This window comes from Dasypus novemcinctus, chromosome 19, assembly GCF_030445035.2.
Source record: "Dasypus novemcinctus isolate mDasNov1 chromosome 19, mDasNov1.1.hap2, whole genome shotgun sequence".
NCBI lineage: Eukaryota > Metazoa > Chordata > Mammalia > Cingulata > Dasypodidae > Dasypus > Dasypus novemcinctus.
In genome coordinates this window covers 21,294,885-21,318,953 of record NC_080691.1, presented here as the reverse complement: position 1 = coordinate 21,318,953, position 24,069 = coordinate 21,294,885, and the positions used below count along the sequence as shown (strand labels likewise).

Here is a 24,069-nt window from a genome sequence, read left to right as displayed (position 1 = left end):
TGGTGAATTGGCTTCTCCCTTGCTCTCTGAGAATTTTTTTCTTTACTTTTGACATTTGACATTCTGAATAGTATGTGTCTTGGAGTAGGTCTCTTTGAATTTATTCTGATTGAGGTATGGTGTGCTTCTTGGACATTTCTTTTTTAAGAGTTGGGAAATTTTCAGCTATGATTTCCTCAAATATTCTTTCTGCCCCTTTTCCCTTCTCTTCTCCTTCTGGAACTCCCATGACACATGTACTGTTGCATTTTGTGCTGTTGTTATTCAACTCTCTGGGCCCCAGCTCCTAGAGCAAACCAGTGTGTGGCCCCACCTGGCCTGGAAGGGCTCTGGGACACAGCATACCAAATTTTGTGGGTCAGAAGCTGAGTCGGCCTTAGGCTGTGTCCCTCTTTCTCACCTTTCCTGGGGTGGTAGATCCCTGGAGCCCCCTTTGTTTGTAGCTACAGGTCCAGAGGCCCAAGAATTCTGAAGCCTGTATAGTGTGGGGGATGGTGCCAGCAGTAGCAGCCACTGGCTTCAATTCACATTTCTGTCGTCCTGATTTCCTTCCTTTGTCCCTCTCTCCTCTGGGTGGTGTCAAGCTTTCACCTGGTGTCCTAAACTCTAGAAGATCTTTTTCGAGACTGTTTCAGCCTGTCCTCCACCTATTTTTCTTAACAACACATTCCACTTTCAGGTCTAAGGTACTGGATCTGATATTTTCTCTTTCTTCAACTTAGCATTTGTGGAGTCCTTCTCCAGTCTCTATCATCCTCCACAGCTCTTTCTGACATTTAAATTTTAACACTTCTCAATATTAGAACTGTTTCAGAACAATATTCTTCATTGCCTTTGACGACAAACTCTCCAAAGACACTTGTTGGTTTTGTTTAAATGACTATCTGAAAATTGTTCGTGGGCAATGGGGGTAACGTTCAAAATTTCAACTTTGATTGGATATAATATTAGTTCCTGACATCAGCATTTGTCATTAAAAAATTCCAAATGCATGGAAATCACTGGAAATGCACTTTTTGGGGAGGGGGTGGTCATCTGTGTTAGTTATCTATTGCTGTGTAACAAATTACCACAAAATTTAGGGTCTTAATGTTGGGAATCTGGATGTAGCTTTGATGGGTACCTCTAGCTCAGAGTCTCTAACAAGGTATCTCCCATGGCTAGAGTCATAAAAGGCTTGGTTGGGAGATGCTCTGCTTCTAAGCTCACTCACAGCTAAAGGCAGCCATCAGGTCTTCACTTGGTGTTGGTTGGAGATGTTAGTGCCTTGCCAAGTAGACCTCTTCACAGAGCAGCTCACAGAATGGCATCTGGCTTTCTTCAGAGTAAGTAAGAGAGGGCAGCCTCTTTTTAGTTTCCCAGCTGCTAAAACAAATACTAAAGAATGGGATTGGCTTAATAACAGGAATTTATTGGCTCATAGTTTCGGAGGCTTGAATGCTTGCTTCCTCCTGGTTTGGTATCTTCTGGCTGGTCGGCAATCTCTTGGGTTCTTTGGCTTTTCTGTCACAAGACAATGCACAATATGGTATGTCTAGTCAATGGAATACTACTCAGCAATAAAAAGTAACTACTATTACAACCTACAACACGATAAAGTTCAAAAACAAGGTAAGTGAAAGAAGCAGACACAACCACATTCTTTAAGATTCCATTTATATGAAGTATCTCGAATAGGCAAATCCATAGAGATAGAAAGTAGATGAATGGTTGCTAGCAGTGTGGGTGGGAACTAGGAGTAATTACAGATGGGCATGAGGGATCTTTTTGGGGTGGTGGAAATGTTCTGAAATTAGTGAAGATGGTTGCACAACTCTAAGTTTACTAGAATTCATTGAATTGAACACTTAAAATGGGTGACTTTTATGGCAAAAAAAAAAAAAATCAGCCATCGTGGATGAGAACTTGACCTTTCTCAGCTTATTTGAAATCAAGTTCAGATATGTCAGCTCCAGGTTTTCTTATTCCACTTCCTCTTTTCTTTCCATATGCTTGGAGTTTGGTCCTAAGATTAAATTTTGTGACCTTGGTCCCAGATATGTCTGTCAACTCATTAAAACACAGAAAGTTAATTGTATTTCTTTTATGGTTCTTGTATTCCACATACCCCCACACCAAATACTTTTGTTTGTTTGTTTTAGCTGTTTCCTTTGGGCTAATTTTAAAGGATTTTGTAACTTGGTTTAAAGGAATACTACATTCCCCCCATCTCTTTTTTACCTTAGATGGGAAATAAAGCTGATTTTCTACTTTTCAATTATTTGCAGAATATAAGGATCAGTTTTGCCTAGACCACCTAAGAGATTAATTTCATTTTGGCTACTGGAGGCATCTGGCTTAGTCTCCAAGTTTTTCTAGGTCTTCACCTTTATCTGGACAAGTCTAGGAGAATGAAGAGAATTTTGGTGTTCATTCCCGTATCAATTCCCGAAATAATTTCACTTTTAAAAAAACTAGATTCTTCATTCAAAAAAAAAAGTTATGTATTTGCTTTCAGTTTAATTGCAACACATTTTAAAACGGACTACTGTGCTGACTAGCTTAGTAAGTTAAAGTAAAACTTCTAAAGGGCCAAGGTCTAAAGTTCACGCACTCTTGTGAGGTCTATCTCCACCAACCGGAGACCCCATTATCCATAGTTCTACCAAAGCTCGAACATTTCCATTTGAGTCTCATGAATAAGGGAAAAAAAGTTCAAGTGAGGGGAAAATGGGTTCAAATGAAGGTCAGATACTCAAAAGACTTTTCTTGGTTACTGTGTTGCTGGCGTAGGAAAAGTGAGGAAAAGGTAACCAGAGGTGGGTGGCCTCGGGAGGTTGCTCGATTTTAAGCTCGTTGTTAGTCTTGGCAAGTAAACAGAACAGGACTTGTCTTTGAGATGCCAGTGACACCTGAGGGCCTACTGTGTGTCAGGCGCTGAAGATACAAAGGTAATTATTGAAGGCTTGTGTTCATTGAGCCAGGGACTCTTCTAGGTGCTTTAAGAAGGCAAGACAAAGTCTCCACCCTGAAGGCGCTCGCAGTCCGTTTCACAGGTTGCATCAGGTGGGGGATTCTTCTCAGAGCCTGAGGACGAAGAAGGCACCTTGGGGGCGGGGGAAGAGAAACGCTTCCCTCCATTCCTTTACCCTAGGCCTGCCCGGCTGGCGAAGACCGACACGCCCTCGCCGAAGGGCAGACCCGCCTAGAGGAGGGCGGATCCAGAGAAGGCCGGCAGCCGAGCCCTCACCCGACCCCCACGAACACGGACCAGCACGGCGCCCGCTCCTCACGTGTCCCTCCAGGCCCCGGAGCCGCCTCACTGCTTGCTTCCGCTTTGACCCTGCCGACTTCCGGTAAAGAGTCCCCGATCGGCATCACCGCGCCCGCCCGACGCGGCCACCGGCGCTTCGGTGTGGTCGTCCTCCGATGAGCTCGGGAGCCGCGGCTCCTCGGGGCCCCGCGGCGGCCCTTGAGCCTCGCCGCCTTCCCGCCGCCAGGTGGCCCGGGCGGCGCTCGCTCCCGCGACGGGGCGGGCGGGGCGGCAGCGGCGCGGGGCCGGGCCTGTATCCCTCCGCCGCCCCTCCCCCGCCCGGCCCCGGCCCCCCTCCCTCCCGGCAGCGCTCGCTTCCCTCCGCCTCAGACTGTTTTGGTAGCAACGGCGGCGGCGCGGCCCGGCCCGGCTCCCAGCGGCTCCTCGGTCTCGGCGGGCCTTCCCGCCCCTTCATCGTTCTCCTTCTCCCCCTCGCCGGCCTGGGCGCCCCACCGGCCGCGCCAGCCCGCGCGTCCCCGCCGCGCTCCGGCGTCCCCTCGGCGCGCCCGGCTCCCGGCTGTCCCCGCCTGGCGTGCGGGCCGGTGTATGGGCCGCTCACCATGTCGCTGAAGCCCCAGCAGCAGCAGCAGCAGCAACAGCAGCAGCAGACCGCGGCCGCCAATGCCCGCAAGCCAGGCGGCGGCCTTCTCACGTCGCCCGCCGCCGCTCCGTCGCCATCCTCAGCCTCGTCGCCCTCGCCCTCGGCCGCGGCTTCCTCCTCCTCGGCGGCGGCGGCGGCGGCGAGCGCAGGCGGCGGGCGGCCCGGCCTGGGCAGGTGGGTGTCGGCGCCCCAGCCCCTCCGCCCGGGGCCCGGCCGAGCCTGGGCCTCGCGTCCCCTCCCCCGCGGGCCGCACGGCACTCTCCGTCCCGTGACCGGCCCGGCCTGGGGGGGTGGGCTGGGGGCCCGCAGTGGGGGCGGGGGCTCGGGGCGGGGGGCGCCGCGGGGCTCCTCCGGATTGTCAGGCGGTGTCCGGCCTCCTGCAACATCACCACCCTCCTCCCGACCCGGCCAAGATGGAAGGACCGGGCAGCCTCCCCTCTCCCGTTTAAGTGTTCGGGAAGGGTTTACAGGTCCCAGCAACTGCCAGCCTTTGGCCCACCCTCTGTGAGCTTTCCACGTCCCCACTGGGGACAGGGGATGCTTGGGCAGTGTCTCCCCCTCCAGCCTAAATATTCACGTTGAAGGGGTCTTTAGATTTGTTTCAGTCTCCCGACACGTCTCCTCCCCATTGAGGAATAGCTAGGGAGGGGGAGGGCTGGACTGCTTCCCTTGCCTTCCCGTTAAAGGGGCAGCCACCGGGCTCAGCAGGAGTCATTGGGCACTGTTGAGTCTCTTCTGCCATTCCCCCTCTCTGCTCAGTGAGAGATGGAAGGACGACGGGGGTGAGGTGGGAGGGCAGTGGGCCCCCGCCCCTTCCACGTCTAAACCTTAAGGCCGCGGCGGGGTCTCCAGAACCTCTTTGGAATCGCTGGGCTCTGTGCAATCTCCCTCAGCGTCCCCCGCCCCCCCCCCCGCACCTGGGGAAGGGGTGGGAATGCCCGCCCCCCTCCCGGTCTCCCTCTCGCCCGGCCTCTCGCGCGCGGGTGGTGGCCGATCCGCATTGCTGTTCCGAGGCGAAAGCGCCTTTGCACGCTGGTGGGTGAGGGTCCGGCTCAGGCGTGCGCCAGAAGCCCAGGCCCGACTGGGGAGGGGGCCGGGAGAGCTCCCACTGCGCATTTTCCCCCAACCCCTACCCTAATTTTTGAGATTTTGAGAGGGAGAGGGATTGCGGAGGGGGACGGGGTGGGATTCCTCAAAGCAGAAATGTGGGTGTTTACTTGTACCTCCCCTCTCCCGCCCCACCCCCAGTAACCCAGGTTTGTGATAGAGGTTGGGGGTTCGGTGTTGTCTCAGCCAGTCGGGTTTGACTCTGGAGTGTGAGTTTGTGCTAAAGCCTGTTGGGGGGGCGGGGGGCGCTCCGTTTTCAGTTCGTATTTCAGGAACTGAGAAAATGCTTAGTGTTCAAACAGGGTAGCAAATGTCAATACACTCCATTCTATTGTGACCTGTGTCCTTAACTTGGGGAGTGTCGCCACATCTTCCCAAGGGCATGCAAGTCCATTTCCCCTGTGCCCCGAGTCCATCCATGTTGCAGGCTCTGCCATGCGTCTCATAGGCCGGATTAGCAGGGCCAGTGACCAGCGTTCTCCATAAATAGACGTCGTGCTCTTTTGTAAGGGAATTGTTCATGCCCTGAGTTTTCTTTGTGAAAAGTACATTTCCAGTAATCCATTTCCAAAGAATTTTCATTAACAGCAGGAAAATTTGTCCATCAAGATGAATCATAACTGGTTTTTAAGGAATTTTCCCTTCAAAGGGATGGGGGGACATTTGCTTCTGGACTGTCAGCCCCATCTCCACCACTCCCATAGTTTCCCTTTCTCTAAAGCACCCAAAAACGCTGCATGCCCAAACTATTTGAGATGAAGTGATCATTTTACCTATTACACTAAGGATTCTGTAACTTGCTTCCCCTTTTCAGTGTCATTGATAGTGAAAAAAGAAAAAAAATATATATAATTTTTATAGGAAAATTATGTTTTTTCTTTCTGAGGTATCAGGTAGAAATCTGGCAGATAACTTTCACTTGTTCACATAATTAAAAATTTAAATTATGGCTTTTAAAAAGTTGTATTGGCTCTCTTTAGACTTAAAAGAAATTGGATTATGACAAAATTTGTTCCAAGGTAGCTTGGTTGGTCAGAGATGTTTGGAATGTTTTAGTACCACAGATTTTTTTCTGTTTCCTTGGGCGGTACAGAAATTTAAGGTTCATTTAAATTCTTCCTTGCTCTCACTGGAGGCATAAATGGTAGACCTTTTTGTTCAATATGTGAAGTTTTGTTTGATGTATTTAGAGTCATAAAATGTAAAATGTTCTTGTACAGATATTTAGTTAATGTACTTGTAGAAGAATTGCCTTCAATTTGCTCATTTGCCGTTATTGGGTACTTTGTAAATCACAGTTTCTAGCATTTCCTTATTTAGGTTTGAGTTTATCAGCAGTAAAATAAGTTTCTGGATATCAAGGGTAGAGAAAAAGAATGCAATATTGGGTTTGACATGTTTAGAGATAGCAAAAAATATTCTTGAAAATCTAGAAATGGCACATTTGCTTTCAGTAGTATAACATTTCATCATATTTTTATTTTGTGTTTTTTTTTTTGGTGAATATTGAATTTTCATTGATTTCAAATTGATTTCCTGTCTTTTAAGGGTCATACACTTCAGAACGCGACATTTTATCTTAGGAAAGAACAGTGTAACATCATTAAATTTTGAAAATAATCATTTTACCTTACCCAATTTTTATTTTTGTCTTTTACTGTTCAATTGGTGTCAGCATTTTTTACATTTACAGTGATTGTGTATGTTATTTTGTGTCCAGCATTTTTCACCTTAATATTGTATTGTCTTTTTTTTTTTTTCCCTCCTGAACCGTCATTATCCTGTTGTTGGAATTTTGGATTTCACTTTTTTTGCTAGTATAGGTTAGAGTACAGTGAACATCTTTACTAAACTAATAGTTTTTGTTTCAGCATAGTTACTTCCTTTGAAAAAATTTCTAGGAGTGGTATTTCTAGGTCAAAGGGCTTCTTCAAGATTTTTATGGCTCTTGCTGGCTGTTGCATATCACTCTTTGGAAGACTTGTATTAGTTTCCAAGGCCAAAAAAGTGGTACTTCTATAGAATGGTAGTTTCATTTACAGTCAGGTGCACACATTCTTAAGTTTTTTGTTAGTTTCTTGATTATTTATATTTGAGTTTGAATTTGGTTCCTCTGAGGATTTATTGAGAATATATCTGAAGATGCTTTGAAAACTGCAACTGTTATTACTAATTAGGATAGATGGTTTGTCTGTCCTGCGGATACTTCTGAGTTAAGTAGAGGAATGAAACTCCTGGCAACTGTTCTTCTAAGGTTTTTTGCTGTTTTTTTTTTTTTTTTTTAATCTCTTTTATCTAGAAGTGTTTTGTTATTTATTTTTAGTTAGTTGATAGCCTATGACCAAATTATTTTTTGGTAACTTTTATGTAATTTCATGGCCCTATTGGGAATTCTCACTGGTTAACCTATACCTCTTCCCCTCTCTCACTCCTTTCTCCAGTTTTTAATACAATGGCTTTACTAATCCTATTACTCAAATCCTAATCCTAGATAGAATTTCTTTAGATACAGGATATCAGTGGGATTCTCTTTAAATGAAAGTCTTCTGGAAAGTCTTAAACATCTACACACATTTAACACAAACGTATCGAGCATCGACTATGTTCAAGGCAGGCTGGTGTCTGTTATATAGCAGTGGGTAAAACAAAGATAGCTACCCTCTTGGAGTTTTCGTTCTAATATTAGGAGGTGTAATAAATGAAACATTAAATTAGCAAATTATATATAATACTAGATAAAAACTGTGAGAATAGAGGAGGCAGATTAAGGGTCTAGGCCCTAGGGAGTGTGGGGGGGAAAGGATTGGGTTGAAATTTTAAATGGGCTATGGTAAGCCTTATTTAAGATGATAACATCTGAGCAAAGATTTGAGGAAGGTCATTTTTTTTCTAAAGTAGTCATATGGCCTCATTTGTAAGGTTTAAACTACATTATCCTTTATTCATTCTTTTATGTGGGCATTGAAAACAACCAAATGAAGTTAGACCAAAAAAGTTAATTGATATTTAATTCATTAGAGTAGCACACAGATGGTTATTAACAAAAGTGTACTTGTGTTTTTTGATTGGACTTGCTTATTTTGCTGAATCAGTTTAGTTTTCATTCCAAGTACGTGGAGAAAATATACTTAAGATTGGGCAAAAACCCACATCAAATTGCTTATCCATGTTTGTCAAACAAAAGAGTAAGGCTGTAGTAGTTGATAAAGATTTCGCATTCTGAAACATAGTCAAAACATTCATTCATGATATTAGTCATGCTTGGTGTTCCTTTTTTGGTTAAATGTAAACTTATATTTTCTGTGTTTCTCTTATTAGTTACAATTTTACACAGGGGACTATTAACTCATCAAGTTATTTAATGGCCAAATGTTTGGACTTTAAAGGAGGATCTCAGAATTAACTGTGTTAACTTTTCCTTTTACCCCCCACCATAGCAAAGTGCCTTTGTACCTTGCTAAGGATTTTAAGTTTTTGGAAATTTTTAGAAGATTTTTTTCCTTTAATTGTAATTTTCTATTTTGGTCAGATAGTAATATTTTGACAGTGTTTAATAGAATTGAGCCTGAGCAAAGCCATCATTTTGTAATTATTTCAAATGATGGTGATAACTTCAGTGGGACATGAGTAGAGTTTAACAGGCCTAGTTGCTACTATGTCTTTAGGTGACAGTACTTGTTTTTCTGTAATATATCTGGGTCATCTATGACTGTTACTATACTGAGATCTTAGAGTGGTCTGTTTAGCAAAGAGTATTAATAAAATACAGGTAGAATATGCTAAAAACATATAACATATATAATATGTTATAATATTTAATATAATATAATACATTATATAATAATGTAACATTATATATAGCCCATCAAAAAAATGCCATTTTCTGTTGAGGTCTTTTTGCCTCCTTAAATGTTAGACACATTTTGAAAGTAGGAATGTTTTCCACAGAAAAGCTACTCTTCAGTGATTATTAAGCTGGTCTCAAACCTTGGAAAGGTTATGGTTTCTAAATCTAGAATTTATAATGTAGATATTTGAGCCCATAAGCATTAGTTATAATTGGAAATGGGTTGATCTATATCTTAGTGTGTTTTTCGATATCCTTAAAGTATACTTTTAATTCAAGATGAATTTCTCCTTGTTTGGAAGATGCACATTCTATATGGAACCTAGCATTGTTCTTTATTAAGGTCCTTGCCTAAGAAGGTAAATTTGCAATTTTGTAGGCAGATGTGCTGTAAGCCACTTTTGTGTTATTTAAAACACCAATTATCTAATTAATTCAAGAGAGTGTATGTCATAAATAAATAAAGTAAATAAATATTGGTGTTTTGGGGAGCATACATATGTGTGTGGACTATGGTCCGTGATCTTAAGCTGCTTATAGTATAATTGAAATGAGAGGTATTTGAACCAGAATACGGACATTGATTCTTGAAATTAATAGATTGAGAAGCAGTTTTTGTAGAACTAGTGCCTCATTTATGTTTGAAAGTTCTGTTTCATAGTTTGAGAAACAGTAGTGTGTTAGGGAAAAGTAAGCTGGTGTGGAGAAGAAAAAGAAGAACCTTAAAAAAATAGAATCACCGTCTTTCTAGGCTCTTCCATGTGAATATATATGTATATTTGTTAAACAAAAATGGGATCTTATAGTACGTATTGTTTTGAATTCAATATGTATCATCTTTTAAAGTATTTATGTATTTTTCCTGAAACTGTAGGAATTTGAAGGAGGATAAAAATAATCGTATTTTAAAATAGAAAAAAAAAATCTAAACTTTGAGATGTTAGGGACTTGCCCAAAACCAATATATTTTTAGAATTTTGATACACCCCTGCCCTTAAATAAACACACATATACTTAAACAAGAACGTACTGGATATTTTAAAGCATATACAGCTATAGACAAATCCTTGCTCTTTAGGATATCCTTTTATAACCTTAGGTTTGGCTTGTTGAAAATGAGATATAGCTGCTTATCTTTGGTGGCGTTTTTTTTTTTTTTTATTGAAGTATATTACTCATACATAAACATACATAAACTATAAGCGTATAGTAATAGTTGTGAACTTTATCTTTGTTTTAATATATGTAATTCTTTACATATGTGATATAAAATCTATTTTAATGTTTAATCTTTGTTATTTTTTTAAGATTTAGGTTTGTTATGGATCCGAATTGTTTACGAAAATTTGCTTTATTTCAGATTTTTATTTGTTGATAGTTGCAGTTGTATGCGTACAAAATTTTGAAATTCACTTTAATTTTTAAAATTTCTTATGTAGATTGCTTATATGTTAAGCCTTGAAGTTGAATTAAGTGGCTATAAAATATTAATTTCATGCCATGATAATAGCTAACTACATTTTGGGAGTTGGATAAAATATTCTGTATTGGTTTTTGTAAAACCCGTAGTTTGTGGTGTGAGACTTGTTTGTGATATAATTTTAAATGAATGTGGCTTATTTTTATGATCTCTATATATTAGAACTTTAAGGGTTGTCCTTGAAAGTATTACCTTGGGAGATTTTATGTAGCAATGTTGCCAGTAGTCACTTATTTTTGATTGCCACTTTTCATGTTGCTTTTATAAATTGTACATAAAAATATCCTTAGTAGCGATCTGTATAAATAGCCGAAGTCAAGATTAATCTTGATTATGATTTTTGTTTAAAAACCAAACTAGCTTTGAACCAAGTAGTGCATTTTTCTTTTGGAGCACGAAAATATTTATTGTGGACCTTATGCAGTTAACTGTTTTTAGCTCTGAAACACTTGAAAACCAGTAAGAAGAAAGACTAAGGTCTTTTCCCTGAAGCTTGTGTAGATTACAGAAAGGGGAGTTCTTCAGATTTTATTTTCATTTGCTTTACACGATTCTGCCTAGCTTGCCTGTATAATTTATAGTACCAACAAGTTAGAAAGGTAAACTTTCAGAGGCAAACATACTGAGAGAAGTGAGAAATTATAATATTAATAGTACGGTAGAAAATTAAGTGGTGGGAGAATGATAAAAAAAACAGATACCCTAATTCAAAATGTATACCATGTTGGAAGTTTTTGCTCTAAGTTTTTAGCCCTATGCTTTAGTAGGCCTCCAGGGCCATTACAATTTTATAGCACAATGTAGTTAATTGATGTGCTCAGAATGATGACTTGTAAGACAAGGTGAAATGTTTTTCATATCTTTCAAAGAATTACTTTTCAAACTGCTGATAGTGACTCTTTTTAGGTTGGGAAATCACTTTAGTGTGTCATGACAGCAATTTTAGAAAAATGAAAAAGAGGAGAAAATATTAGAATACATTACAGCTAGGGGTAAGAATTGTTTGAAGAAAGTTCTATAAATTTTCATTAGTTTAGTCAGAAAGCCACTGCGAAGGGTTTTCCAGTTATGTCTGTCTAGGGTTGCCAGATTTAGCAAATAAAAATACAGAATGCCCAGTTGAATTTGAATTTCTTATAAACACAATTTTTTTTTAGTATAAATATGTCTCAGATAGCATGGGGCAACACAATTTGTTGGTTATCAGAAATTCAAATTTAATTTGGACAGCCTGTATTTTATTTGGCAACCTAGTCTGGACTTGGAATCCTGGTTCATCCCTTAGTAACTGAAATTTAAGCTCTGTGACAGCAGGAACTTTGCTTTGTTAACTCCTGTATCCTTATCATGCATAACAGCGATTGGCACTTAGTAGGTAGTTGGTTATTTGAGTGAAAGACTGAATGAATGAGTGATCTTGAGCAAGTTACTTAACACTCACTTTCAGCCTTAGTTTCGTGTATTTGTTAAAAGGCGCAAAGACTACCTTCCTCAAAAAGTCAGATGAAATTCTTGTTACATTGCATTTTTGGAGCAGAGTAGGCTCAAAATTATTTTTATTTTTTTTGAAGTTTTATTTTATTTATTCCCCCCACCCCACCCGTTTGTCTGCTCTCCGTGTCCATTTTGCTGTGTGTTCTTCTGCATATGCTTGCATTATCAGGCTGCCCTGGGAAACTGTATCTCTTTTTGTTGCGTCATCTTGCTGTGTCAGCTCTCCATGTGTGTGGCGCCACTCCTGGGCAGGCTATGCTTTTTTCATATGGGGTGGCTCTCCTTGCGGGGGGCACCCCTACGCAGGGGCGCCCCTGTGTAGCATGGCACTCCTTGTGTGCAGCAGCACTGCACATGGGCCCGCTTACCACACGGGTCAGGAGGCCCTGGGGATCATAGAAGATGGACACTCTGTCAGTCGAGCCATGTCTGCTTCGCTCAAAATAATTTAGAACCCTACAAATTTGGAATTAGAAATGGCCATGGTGGCTTTTTAGTATTCATTCTTTTTACATGTAAGGAAACTAAAGAGATTATTTGCCAGAGTCTCCCATCATTGGCTACATAGCTGGCCTTAGAGTCTAGACCATTCTTTCTATTGTATTTTTTTTTTAAGATTTATTTTATCTATTTATTCCCCCCCCCCCCATCATCTGCCCTCTGTGTCCATTTGCTGTGTATTCTTTCTTTGTCTGCTTGAATTCTCATTAGGTGACTCTGGGAACCGATTCTGGGACCTTCTGGAGTGGGAGAGAGGTCATCTTTCTCTTATGCCACCTCAGCTCCCTGTTCTGGTTCATCTTCTCATTGTCTCTCTCTTGTGTCTCTTGTTGCATCATCTTGCTGTGCCAGCTCTCTGTGTCGGCTGGCACTCCTGCACAGGGTGGCATTCCTTCATGGGGCAGCACTCCCATGTGGGGCTGCATTCTGCATGGGCTGGCTCACGGATGTGGGCCAGCTTGCCTTCACTAGGGGGCCCTGGGCATCGAACCCTGGACCCACCATATGGTAGATGGGAGCCCAGCTGCTTGAACCACATCTGTTTCCCTCAATTGTATTTTTAAGACTTTTCTTTTTCCAAAATTGAATGTTTTTTCAGTAGTCCAAGAAAAGACACCTATTCAGAAGAAAACATTTTCTGAGGGTTCCCAGTTAGCAGAGGTGCTACTCTGATTTGTGTGTGTGTGTGTTTGTGTGTTTCTGTCACATACAAGTGAAAGACTGTCATTTGGATACAAATCCAAAGTGAAGGTCCTCTGCAATGTTTCTATCAGGTGTTCCTTTCCTTTCTCTGTGGCTGTCCTGTTCTGATCCTTAACCTAGATGACAAATAGGTTTCACCTATGCCAATTGTGGTTGACCTAGAGTATTACGTAGAGGATGCTGAGATTTCATCCAGCTTTAGTTGGGAGATTGGGAAAGGGGGTGCGGGAAGTCTCTCTCATGGGTATTTGCTGATGGTAGCTTAGCAGGCCTCCTGATTGGGCTCTCCGTGTCCACAGACATCTTACTTTTAAGTTGTCTGGCATACTGCATAGCCAGAATAATTGCCCCACAAAACTATACCATTGTATCCTTTTTCTATTCAGAAGCTTTTAGTGAATTTCCTCATTACTGGGTGAATCATGTTCCGACTAGTTAGCCTGGCAGTCAAGCCCTTCCACAGACTGAGCACACTGTATTCTTCAGCATGAATCCAATTCTTCTGCCAATCCTGTCTTCTCGTTTTCATAAACGTAGGTCTTATCTTTCAAAGCTTAGCCCAGATCCTCTCGCACAGCCTCCCTCCATATTTACCTTAAGAAAACATGATTCCTCCGTCTTCTATATTCCCATTGTTCTTGGCAGGTATCATTAATACAGCATTCAATATACAGTGTTTGAAGTGCAGTAGCTCCTCCATGAGCTTTCAATTTAGGATGAACTCTGAGATAGGAGCAAAGCTTAGAGTAAAAGTGGGCAACTCTGTGAGTTTCCAAAGATGGCTTTTTTTGGAGTGGGGGGTTCAGGGTCATATTCACAGTTAATTATCCTGTCATTTAAAAAATCCATATGCTTATAGTATTTGGGCTTAATTTACTCTTATTATTAAAACTGTCATACTCAACAAATGTCGCTGAGGAATTGACAGTCTATTCAGGAGAGAGCAATCAATTGTAGAAAGAAATTTTTAAAATTAGTAGTGGGTAAATGATGGTTTGGGTCAAGAATGAAAGTTTTTTTTTTTTTTTTTAAATGTATTTTTAATTTATTTCTCCATCCCCCCCAGTTGTCTGCTCTCTTTGTCCATTTGCTGTGTATTCTTCTGTGTCTGCTTGTATTATTGTCAGCAGCACCAGGATGTGTCTCTCTTTGTTGTGTCGTTTTGCTGTGTCAGTTCTGCATGTGTGCAGCCCCACTCCTGGGAGGCTGCACTTTTTTTGCGCTCGGCGGCTTTCCTTATGGTGCGCACTCCTTGCATGTGGGGCTCCCCTATGCGGGGGACACCCCTGTATGGCACTGCACTCCTTACGCGCATCAGCACTGCGCATGGGCCAGCTCATCACATGGGTCAGGAGGCCCTGGGTTTGAACTTTGGACTTCCCATGTGGTAGGGTTGAGCCAAATCTGCTTCCCATGATGAATGAAGTATTTTGAAGGACAGAGAGCAAAAGTACCATGGTCGTTAGGTCAGTAATAATCAGTTGATAAATAGAATTGATAGATGAAATGGAAAAATTTAGAAGTTTGCAGCTAAAGTTGTTCATTTGGGAGAATACTAAATGTAGTTAAAGTGCTTCTGCCTAAACTTGTAAAAACCTGCAAACAGTGCCACGGGTTCACTGTCTATTGGATTAAAAGGTGTAAGGAGTCTGCAGTGACACTTGATGAGATTATAAAGAGAATTTTCTCTTCCTGGGAAAGAAACCCAATAGCATGTTTATCAGTGCGGAAAGAAGAGTGTGCTGCTTTTAAAGTTTCGAAGGACAGACACTCATTTTGGTAAGGGATAAATCCCATCCAGGGTCTTCATGCTTCAAAACCTCCTTCTCCCCATTTTGGACTTAGGAACAAACAGATATACAGAAGAGACTGTATTTTTCATGGCTCACTGTACCGTGATGCACCTCAAATTGCTGGACATTATTCCTCAATGTGGTAGATTGTATTACATTTTAGTTAGGTTTATTGAGGTATACTTTATTTATAAAGTTCATCCTATTTAGTATATAGTTCTTGAGTTTTGACAACGTATATAATTGTGTGGCTACCACCATGGTCAAGGAATCATCCCTTAAAGTTTCCTCTTTTTAGTCAGTCCCTTGTCCCTAAAACTGATTTATTTCCTCTCCTTAGAGTTGTTTTTTCTAGAATGTCATAAATGGAATAAAAAAGTGTATATATATAGCTTCTTCTTTTTTTTTTTTTGGTATTCATAAAGGGTTTTTATTTGGAGTAGATGCTTACAGTCACAAGGCCTTAAAGCATAAGTTACTTCTCTCACCAAAGTGTTTCCACATGTTGAAGCAAGATGGCTGCCAGTCTCTGCGAGGGTTCAGTTTCCCTCTGTCTCCAAAGTCCCAACTTCTTCCAGTATCAGCTGTAGGCTGGGATAAGTCTTGTCTCTCTCCCAGGACTTGTTTCTCTCCAGGCTCAGCTGCTAAGCTCCTTCCACAAGACCAGCTCTAAACTCTCAGGTGACTGGCTCTTCTCTCTTCCCGGATATATGGCTTTTTGTGAATGGTTTCTTTCATGTAGCATAATATTTTGAGATTCATCCATGTTATTGTGTGTAAAGTACTTCCTCTCAAACTTTCGTAGTTTGTTTTTATTGCTGAGTAGTAATTCCGTTGTATACATGTACCACAGTTTAAGTGATAAATGTTTGAGTTGTTAGTGATTTTTGGCTGTTATGACTAATACTTCTATGCATGTTTGTGTACAGGTTTTTGTGTGGTCATATGATTTTCTTTCTCTTGGTTTAGTATATGGAAGTGAGGTTGCTGGGTTGTGTTCCAAATGTTCAATTTTAAAAGTATTTGCCAAACTGATTGCTGAAGTGGCTGTATGTACTCTTTTATATCCCCATCAGCAATGTATGAAAAACCTAATTAGCAATTCTAGTGGGTATGTACTGGTATATCTTTTTTTTTTTTGGTTGTGTGTGTCTTCCTATCTTCTTTGTGGTAAAATATATACAACTTAACTTAAAATGTATCATTTTAACCGCTTTTAAGAGTATTATTCCGTGGCATTAAGTACATTCACAGTGTTGTGTAACCATCACTGCTTTTTCCAGACCTTTTCATCATCCCAAACAAAAACTCTCTACCATAGCAGTGACACACTATTTCTCCCTTCTGTTGACCCTTTGTCACCTGTACTCTATTTTCTGTCTTTATAAATTTGCCTATTCCAGACACCTCGTATAAATGGAATCCTACAGTATTGTCCTTTTGTGATTTAGCACAATATTTTCAAGGTTCATCATGTTGTAGCATGTATCAGCACTTTGTTTCTTTTTATAGCTGAATAATTTTCCCTTGTATGTATATACCCTATTTTGTTTATATATTCATGGGTTCATGGACTCTTGGGTTGTTTCCACCTTTTGCCTATTGTGGATAATGCTGCTATGAACATTGGTGTACAACATTTTCCACATTGGCTGCACCATATTTTACATTTCCGGTAGCAACACACAAAGTGTTTCAGGTTTTCTACATCCTCACCAACACTTGTTAATTTGATAATGGTCATCCTAGTGGACATGAAGGAATATCTCACTGTGTCTGTGTTTAATCTGTCTTCCCTTTATTTATTTATTTAGAGAAGTAGGTATACAGAAAATTCTTGTAGAAAATAATTAACATGTTCCTTCCCACCCATTATTAACGCCTAGCATTAGTGTGGCACATTTGTGTTACAATTCGTGAAGAAATATTTTAATAATTGTACTATTAACTATAGTCCATTGTTTACTGTAGGGTTCACTGTGTGTTGTATAGTCCTATGGGTTTTTTAAAAAATATTTTTTCTAGTAACATATACATTCTAAAATTTCCCCTTCTAACCGCATTAAAATATAGAATTCAGTGCTATATTAATTATATTCACAATGATATTTTATGACCATCACCTCCATCCATTACCAAAACTTTTCCATTACCCCAAATAGAAACTCTACAATTTAAACTTTAAATCCCTATTCCTTACCTCCACCCCAACCCCTGGTTTTAGTTTCTGAATTTATGAATTTGCTTGTTTTTTTTCCTTTTGAAAGATTTATTTATTTATTTATTTATTTATTTATTTAGTCTCCCACCCCTCATCATTGTTTGTACTCTCTGTCTGCTCCCTGTGTCTGCTCGTCTTTTTAGGAGGCACAGGGAACCAAACATGGGACCTCCCATATGGGAGGGAGGTGCCTAGTTGCTTGAGCCACATCCGCTCCCTGCTAGTTTTGTCTCATTATGTCTGCTTATTGTGACATCTGGTTGCATCAGCTTGCCTTACCAACCCGTCATGTCAGTTTACCATGCCAGCCTTGTCACATCAGCTTGCTGTCTTGCTCTTCCTCTTTAGGAAGCACCAGGAACAGAACCCTGGACCTTCCATGTGGTAAGTAGGTGCCCAACTGCTTGAGTCACATTTACTTCCCATGAAATTGCTCTTTCTAATTATTTCATAACAGTGAGAGCATACAATAATTGTCCTTTTGTGTCTGGCTTATTTCACTCAACATGATGTCTTCAGGGTTCATCCATATTGTCGCATGTATCAGAAGTTCATTCCTTTTTACTGAATAATATCCATTATATAAATATACCACATCTTCTTTATCTGTTCATCTGTTGATGGATACTTGGGTTGCTTACAGCTTTTTTTTTTTTTGTTAAGAGTATTGACTTTATTTATTTATTTATTTATTTATTTATTTATTTATTTCTCTTCCGCCCCCCACCCCGGTTGTCTGTTCTCTGTGGCTATTTGCTGCATCTTTTTTGTCTGCTTCTGTTGTCAGCAGCACGGGAATCTATTTTTCGTCATTGTGTCATCTTGTGTGCGGCGCCATTCCTGGGCAGCTCTCTTTGCGGGGCGCACTCCTTGCGCATGGGGCTCTCCTACGCGGGGGACACCCCTGCATGGCAGGGCACTCCTTGCGTGCATCAGCACTGCGCATGGGCCAGCTCCACACGGGTCAAGGAGGCCCGGGGTTTGAACCGCGGACCTCCCATGTGGTAGACAGACGCCCTAACTGCTGGGCCAAGTCCAGCTCTGCTTAACAACTTTTGACAGTTGTGAATACTGCTCTGAACATCGGTGTGCAAATATCTGTTTGAGTCCCTGCTTTCAGTTCTTTTGGGTATATATGTAGCATTAGAATTCTGGGTCATATGGTAATTTTATGTACATACCTAACTTTCTGAGGAATTCTTTCACAGCAACTGTATCATTTTACATTCCCACTGACAATGAGTTTCCTATTTCCTCACATCCTTTCCAACACTTGTAATTTTTTTTTTTTTTTTAAACACCTCAGTTTTATTGGTGCATATTATTAAAGCAGATAGTTCATCCAAAGTGTACAATCGGTGGTATTTGGTATAATCACGTAGTTGTGCATTCATCACTTGTAATCATTATTCTGTTTATTTAACATTAGCCACTCTAGTGGGTGTGAAATGGTATCTCACTGTAGTTTTGATTTCCATTTCCCTAGGGACTAATGACATTGAATATCTTTTCATGTACTTTTTGGCCATTTGTATTTCTTTGGAGAGAGATCTATTTAAGTACTTTGCCTGTTTTTTAATTGGGTTGCTTGTCATTTGTTCAATTGTAGAATTTCTTTATATATTCTTGATATTAAACCCTTACCAGATATGCAGTTTCCAAATATTTCCTCCCATGCATAGGTGCTCTTTTTACTTTTTTGTTTTTTGAGGCAGCAGGGTCAAGGATTGAGTCCAGTACCTCGTACATTGGAAGCAGGCGCTCAACAGCTGAGCTACACCTACTCTCTTAGATCTTTGATCTGTTATTTTTTTTAAGTATTTGGCTTCCTTTTTTTTTCTTTTTTTTCTTTCTCTCTCCCTGCCCCATTGTCTGCTCTCTGTGTCCATTCATTGTCTGCTTACATTCTTGTCAGTGGCACCAGGAATCTGTGTCTCTTTTTGTTGCATCATCTTGCTGGGTCAGCTCTGTGTGTGTGTGATGCCACTCCTGGGCAGACTGCGCTTTTTTCGTGTGGGGTGGCTCTCCTTGTGGGGGTGCACTCCTTGGGTGTGGGGCTCCCCTACCCGGGGAACACCCCTGGGTGGCATGGCACTCCTTGTGTGCATCAGCACTGTGTGTGGGCCAGCTTACCACACATGTCAGGAGGCCCTGGGTTTAAACCCTGGACCTCCCATGTGGTAGGCAGATGCTCTGTCAGTTAAGCCAAATCTGCTTCCCTAGATCTTTGATCTATTTTGGTATATGGTATGAGGTAGGAGTCTACCTTCATTTTCTTGCATATGGACTTCCAGTTTTCTCAGCAGCATTTATTGAAGTGACTTTTCTTTTTTTAAGATTTTTATTTTTATTTCTCTTCCCTCCCCTCCCCCATTGTCTGCTCTCGTGTTCATTTGCTGTGTGTTCTTCTGTGTCTGCTTCCATTCTCAACGGTACCAGGAATCTGTGTCTTTTTTTGCTGCATCATCTTGCTGCATCGGCTCTGTGTGTGTGTGTTGCCACTCCTAGGTGGGCTGCGCTTTTTTTGCACAGGGTGGCTTTCCTTACGGGGCACATTCCTTGCACATGGGGCTCCCCTGCATGGGGGGATCCCCACGTGGCATGGCACTCCTTGCCCGCAGCAGTACTGTTTGTGGACCAGCTCACCATTAGGGCCAGAATGCCCTGGGTTTGAACCCTGGACCTCCTATGTGGTAGGTAGGTAGACATTCTATCAGTTGAACCACATCCACTTCCTGGAAGTGACTTTTCTTTTCCCATTGATTGGACTTGACACTGGTCAAAAATCCTTTGACCATAGATATGAGGGTTGATTTCTAAACTCTCAGTTTGATTCCATTGGCCTTTATGTCTGTCTTTAAGCCTGTTCATTGTCGTTGTTGTTTTTAAAGATCTATTTTATTTGTTTCTCCCCCTACCTTGTTGTTTGCACTTGATGTATCCATTTCTTTAAGAGGCACTGGGAACTGAACCCTGGGACCTCCAGTGTAAAGGGAGGTGCCTAATTGCTTCAGCCACTTCTGTTCCCTACTTTGTTGTGTCTCTCATTATGTTTTTCTTCCTATGTCTTTTGTTGCATCATTTTGTTGTGTCAGCTCGTTGCACCTCCTCGTTGCACCAGTTTGCTGTCTTCTTTAGGAGGCACAGGGAACCAAACCAGGGACCTCCCATGTGGTAGGTGGGAGCCCAATTGCTTGAGCCATATCCCCTTCCCTGTTGTTTTGATTAGTGTGACTTTATAATAAATTCTCCCCCCCCCCAGCTGTTTTTGCTGTCTGTGTCCATTTGCTGTGTGATCTTCTGTGACTCTTTCTCTTTTTGTCTTGTTTCCTCATCCTTCTCCTCCACGATCCACGGGGATTCCATCCTCGGGACCTCTGATGTGGAGAGAGGTTCCCTGTCAACTTGTACCACTTCAGTTCCTGGTTTCTCTTGCACCTAGCCTTGGCTCTCCCCTTCATCTCTCTTTTGTTGTGCCATCATCTTGCTGCGTGACTCACTTGCATGGGCACTCGGCTCACTGTGCAGGCACAGTTTTTTTCTTTTTTACCAGGAGCCCCCAGGGATTGAACCCAGGTCATCTCATATGGTAGGTGGAAGCCCAATCACTTGAGCCACAACTACTTCCTAAAACTTAATAATAAGTTTTAAGATTAGGAACTGTGAGTACTCTAACAACTTGGCTCTTTTTCAACATGGCTTTGCCTATTTGGGGCTCTTCACCCTTCCAAATAAATTTGATGGTTGGCATTTTGATTTCTGCAAAGTAGGCTGTTGGAATTTTGATTGGGATTGTGTTGAATCTCTAAATTGCTTTGGGTAGAATTGACAGCTTAACAATATTTAGTCTTTCAATCCATGAACATGGAATATCTTTTTATTCTCATTGTTTTTTTAAAATTTTTTTAAAGGAGGTTCGAGGGATTGAACCCAGGACCTCATAGATGGGAAGCAGGCACTCAACCACTGAGCTACTTCTACTTCCTACTCCCGCATCCCCACTGAGAGTTGTTTTTTTTTCCAGAGATACTGGAGAGCGAACCTGGAATTTAGTACTTGGGAAGCAGGCACTCAACCACCTTGAGCTATATCTGCTCCCCTCATTGTGGTTTTGATTTGCATTTCACTAATGTCACTGATGTCTTTCTATGAGCTCATTGACCATTTTTGTATCTTCTTTGGAGATAGGTCTATTCAAGTGTTCTAATTGAGTTGTTTCTTGTTTTGTTGTCAGGTTGTAGAATTTCTTCATATATATATATTTTTTTAACATTTTCAGTTTATTTTTTGGGGAGAGGAGTAATTTTTTCCTAGGAGGTACTGATGATTGAACCCAGAACCTCATATATGCCAAGCAGGTGCTCAGCCACTGAACTATATCCACTCTGCTCTTTATATGTCCTGGATATTAAACAATTTATAGGTAAGATTTGCAAATATTAACTTTGATTTTTGTGGGTTTTTTCACTCTCTTGATAGTTTTTCTTCAATGAAGAAGTTACTGATTTTGATGAATTCCTATTTCTGTATTTTTTCTTTTTGCCTTTTGCTATTATAATTAAACCATTGTTAAATTCAGGGTCATGAAGATTTTCCCCTATGTTTTTTCCCAAAAGATTTCTAGTTTCATTTCTTAAACTTAGGTCTTTGTGATCCATTTTGAGTTATTTTTGTATGTAGTATGAGTCCAATTTCATTCTTTTCCAAGTATATATCCAGTTTTTCTAGCACCATTTGTTGAAAAGACTGTCCTGTCTACATTGAATAGTTTTGTCAAAATGGTCTTGTCAAAAATGAATTGAGGGAGCAGGGGTGACTTAAGAGATCAGGCACCTCCCTCCCACATGGGAGACCCCAGGTTTAGTTTCCATTGCCTCCTAAGAAGAGCAGACACAGAAAATAGGCAGTGAACACAATGAGCGGAGGAGAAATATATAAAATTAAATTTAAAAAAATGAAATGAAGGATGTGGCTCAAGTGATTGAGCTCCCACCTACCACATGGGAGGTCCATTGTTTGCAGTTGCTATCAGCTCTTTGTGTCCATTTGCAGTGTACTTTCTGTATCTGCTCATCTTCTCTTTGGGAGACGCTGGGAACCAAACCCAGGACCTCCCATGTGGAAGAGAGGCACTTAATCACTTGAGCCACCTCAGCTCCCTCATTTATTGTAGCTCGCATTGTCTTTCCTCTTTGTGTCTCTTTGTTGTATCATCTTGTTGCTTCAACTTGCTGTGCCTGCCCATTGTGCCAGCTCACCTTCTCCTGGAGGCACTGGGAACTGAACCCAGAACCTCCCATGTGATAGGCAGAAGCCCAATCGCTTGAGCCACATAGGCTTCCCTACATTGAGTTTGTAAATTGCTTTGGATAGTATTATCTTTCTTTGTTTTTTATTTTAAATTTTAATTTTTAAAGAAGCTTTAGATTACATAGAAAATGTAGGGGATTCCCATATGCTCCACCCTTTTCCTGTCCCACACGTTCCCATATCAACAACAACTTTCTTTTTTTTTTTTAAAAAGATTTATTTATTTATTTAATTTCCCCCCCTCCCCTGGTTGTCTGTTCTTGGTGTCTATTTGCTGTGTCTTGTTTCTTTGTCCGCTTCTGTTGTCGTCAGCGGCACGGGAAGTGTGGGCGGCGCCATTCCTGGGCAGGCTGCACTTTCTTTTTCACGCTGGGCGGCTTTCCTCACGGGCGCACTCCTTGCGCGTGGGGCTCCCGCACGCGGGGGACACCCTTACGTGGCACGGCACTCCTTGAACAACAACTTTCATATTGAACATATTGAAGTGTTGCTACTAACCCTGGACTATAGTTTATATTATAGTTAATGGCCTGTATCCATCATTACAGTGTGATGCAGGACAATTCCAGTGTCCCGAAAATGCCCCCATATTATACCTTTTTTTCCCTCTCCCTCTCCTCAGAACCTCTGGTGACCACTGCCTTTATATCAATGATAAAAGTTCTTCCATTGATAGTATAATTTTATCGTCTTAATACTAAATTCTCCAGTTCATCAACATGGGATGTCTTTCCATTTATTTATGTCTTCTGTAACATCTTTCAAATGTTTTGCAGTTTTCAGTATAAAAGTGTTTTTACTTCATTAAATTTATTCCTTACTATTTTATTCTTATTAATGCTGTTATAAATTGTATTATTTTTTAAATTTCCTTCCTAATTGTTCGTTGCTAGTGAAATACAACTGATTTTGGTGCATTGATTTTTATATCCTGCAATATTTGAATTTATTAAATTTTTTTTTTTGGTGTGGATTCTTTAGAGTTTTCCATATATAATAAGATCATGTTATCTATGAATAGAGATTATTTTACTTCTTCCTTTCCAGTTTGGATGCCTTGCTCTGGCTAGAATTTCCAGTAATTTGTTGAATAGAAATGACAAAAGCAGAGAAGCCGACTTGGCCCAATGAATAGGGCCTCCACCTACCACATGGGAGGTCCGCGGTTCAAACCCCAGCCCTCCTTGACCCGTGTGGAGCTGGCCCATGCGCAGTACTGATGCGCGCAAGGAGTGCCGTGCTGTGCCATGCAGGGGTGTCCCCTGCGTAGGGGAGCCCCACCCCCAAGGAGTGCGCCCTATAAGAAGAGCTGCCTAGCGCGAAAGAAAGTGCAGCCTGCCCAAGAATGGCACCACACACACGGAGAGCTGACACATAACATGATGCAACAAAAGAAACACAGATTCCTGGTGCCGCTGATAAGGGTAGAAGCGGTCACAGAAGAACATACAGCGAAAGGACACAGAGAGCAGACAACTGGGGGGAGGGGGAAAGGGAAGAGAAATAAATAAAAACTAAATCTTAAAAAAAAAAGAAATGACAAAAGCAGCATCATTCTCTTGTTACTGATATTAAGGAAAATGTTTCAGCCTTTCACCATTGTCTCTAAGGTTAGTTGTTGGTTTTTCCTCTATGCCCTGTTTTATGTTGAGGAAATTCCTTTCTATTTCTCCTGCTTTTAGTGTTTGTTTGTAACTTGGAAGATTTTGTGATTTTAAATT

At 41.3% G+C, this 24,069-nt stretch overlaps 1 protein-coding gene and 1 long non-coding RNA gene across 10 annotated transcripts in view; one reads left to right on the top strand and one right to left on the bottom strand.

Annotated features, from left to right (window-relative positions):
* Positions 1–2,621: 2,621 nt before the first annotated feature.
* Positions 2,622–3,502, bottom strand: LOC139437007 (uncharacterized). Its single transcript, XR_011646583.1, has 2 exons — positions 3,251–3,502; positions 2,622–3,066 (listed from the first exon to the last, which is right to left on the bottom strand). It is a non-coding gene; the product is annotated as an uncharacterized lncRNA (long non-coding RNA).
* The window catches only part of ATXN2 (ataxin 2), a 175,210-nt gene continuing 154,520 nt past the window's right edge, over positions 3,380–24,069 (top strand). For all 9 annotated transcript variants that reach the window (XM_058280970.2, XM_023585905.3, XM_058280969.2 and 6 more), the window contains exon 1: positions 3,380–4,067. In XM_058280970.2, coding sequence (XP_058136953.1) covers positions 3,409–4,067 — 659 coding nt within the window. In that variant the 5' untranslated portion in view covers positions 3,380–3,408. The remainder of the gene's footprint in view (positions 4,068–24,069) is intronic.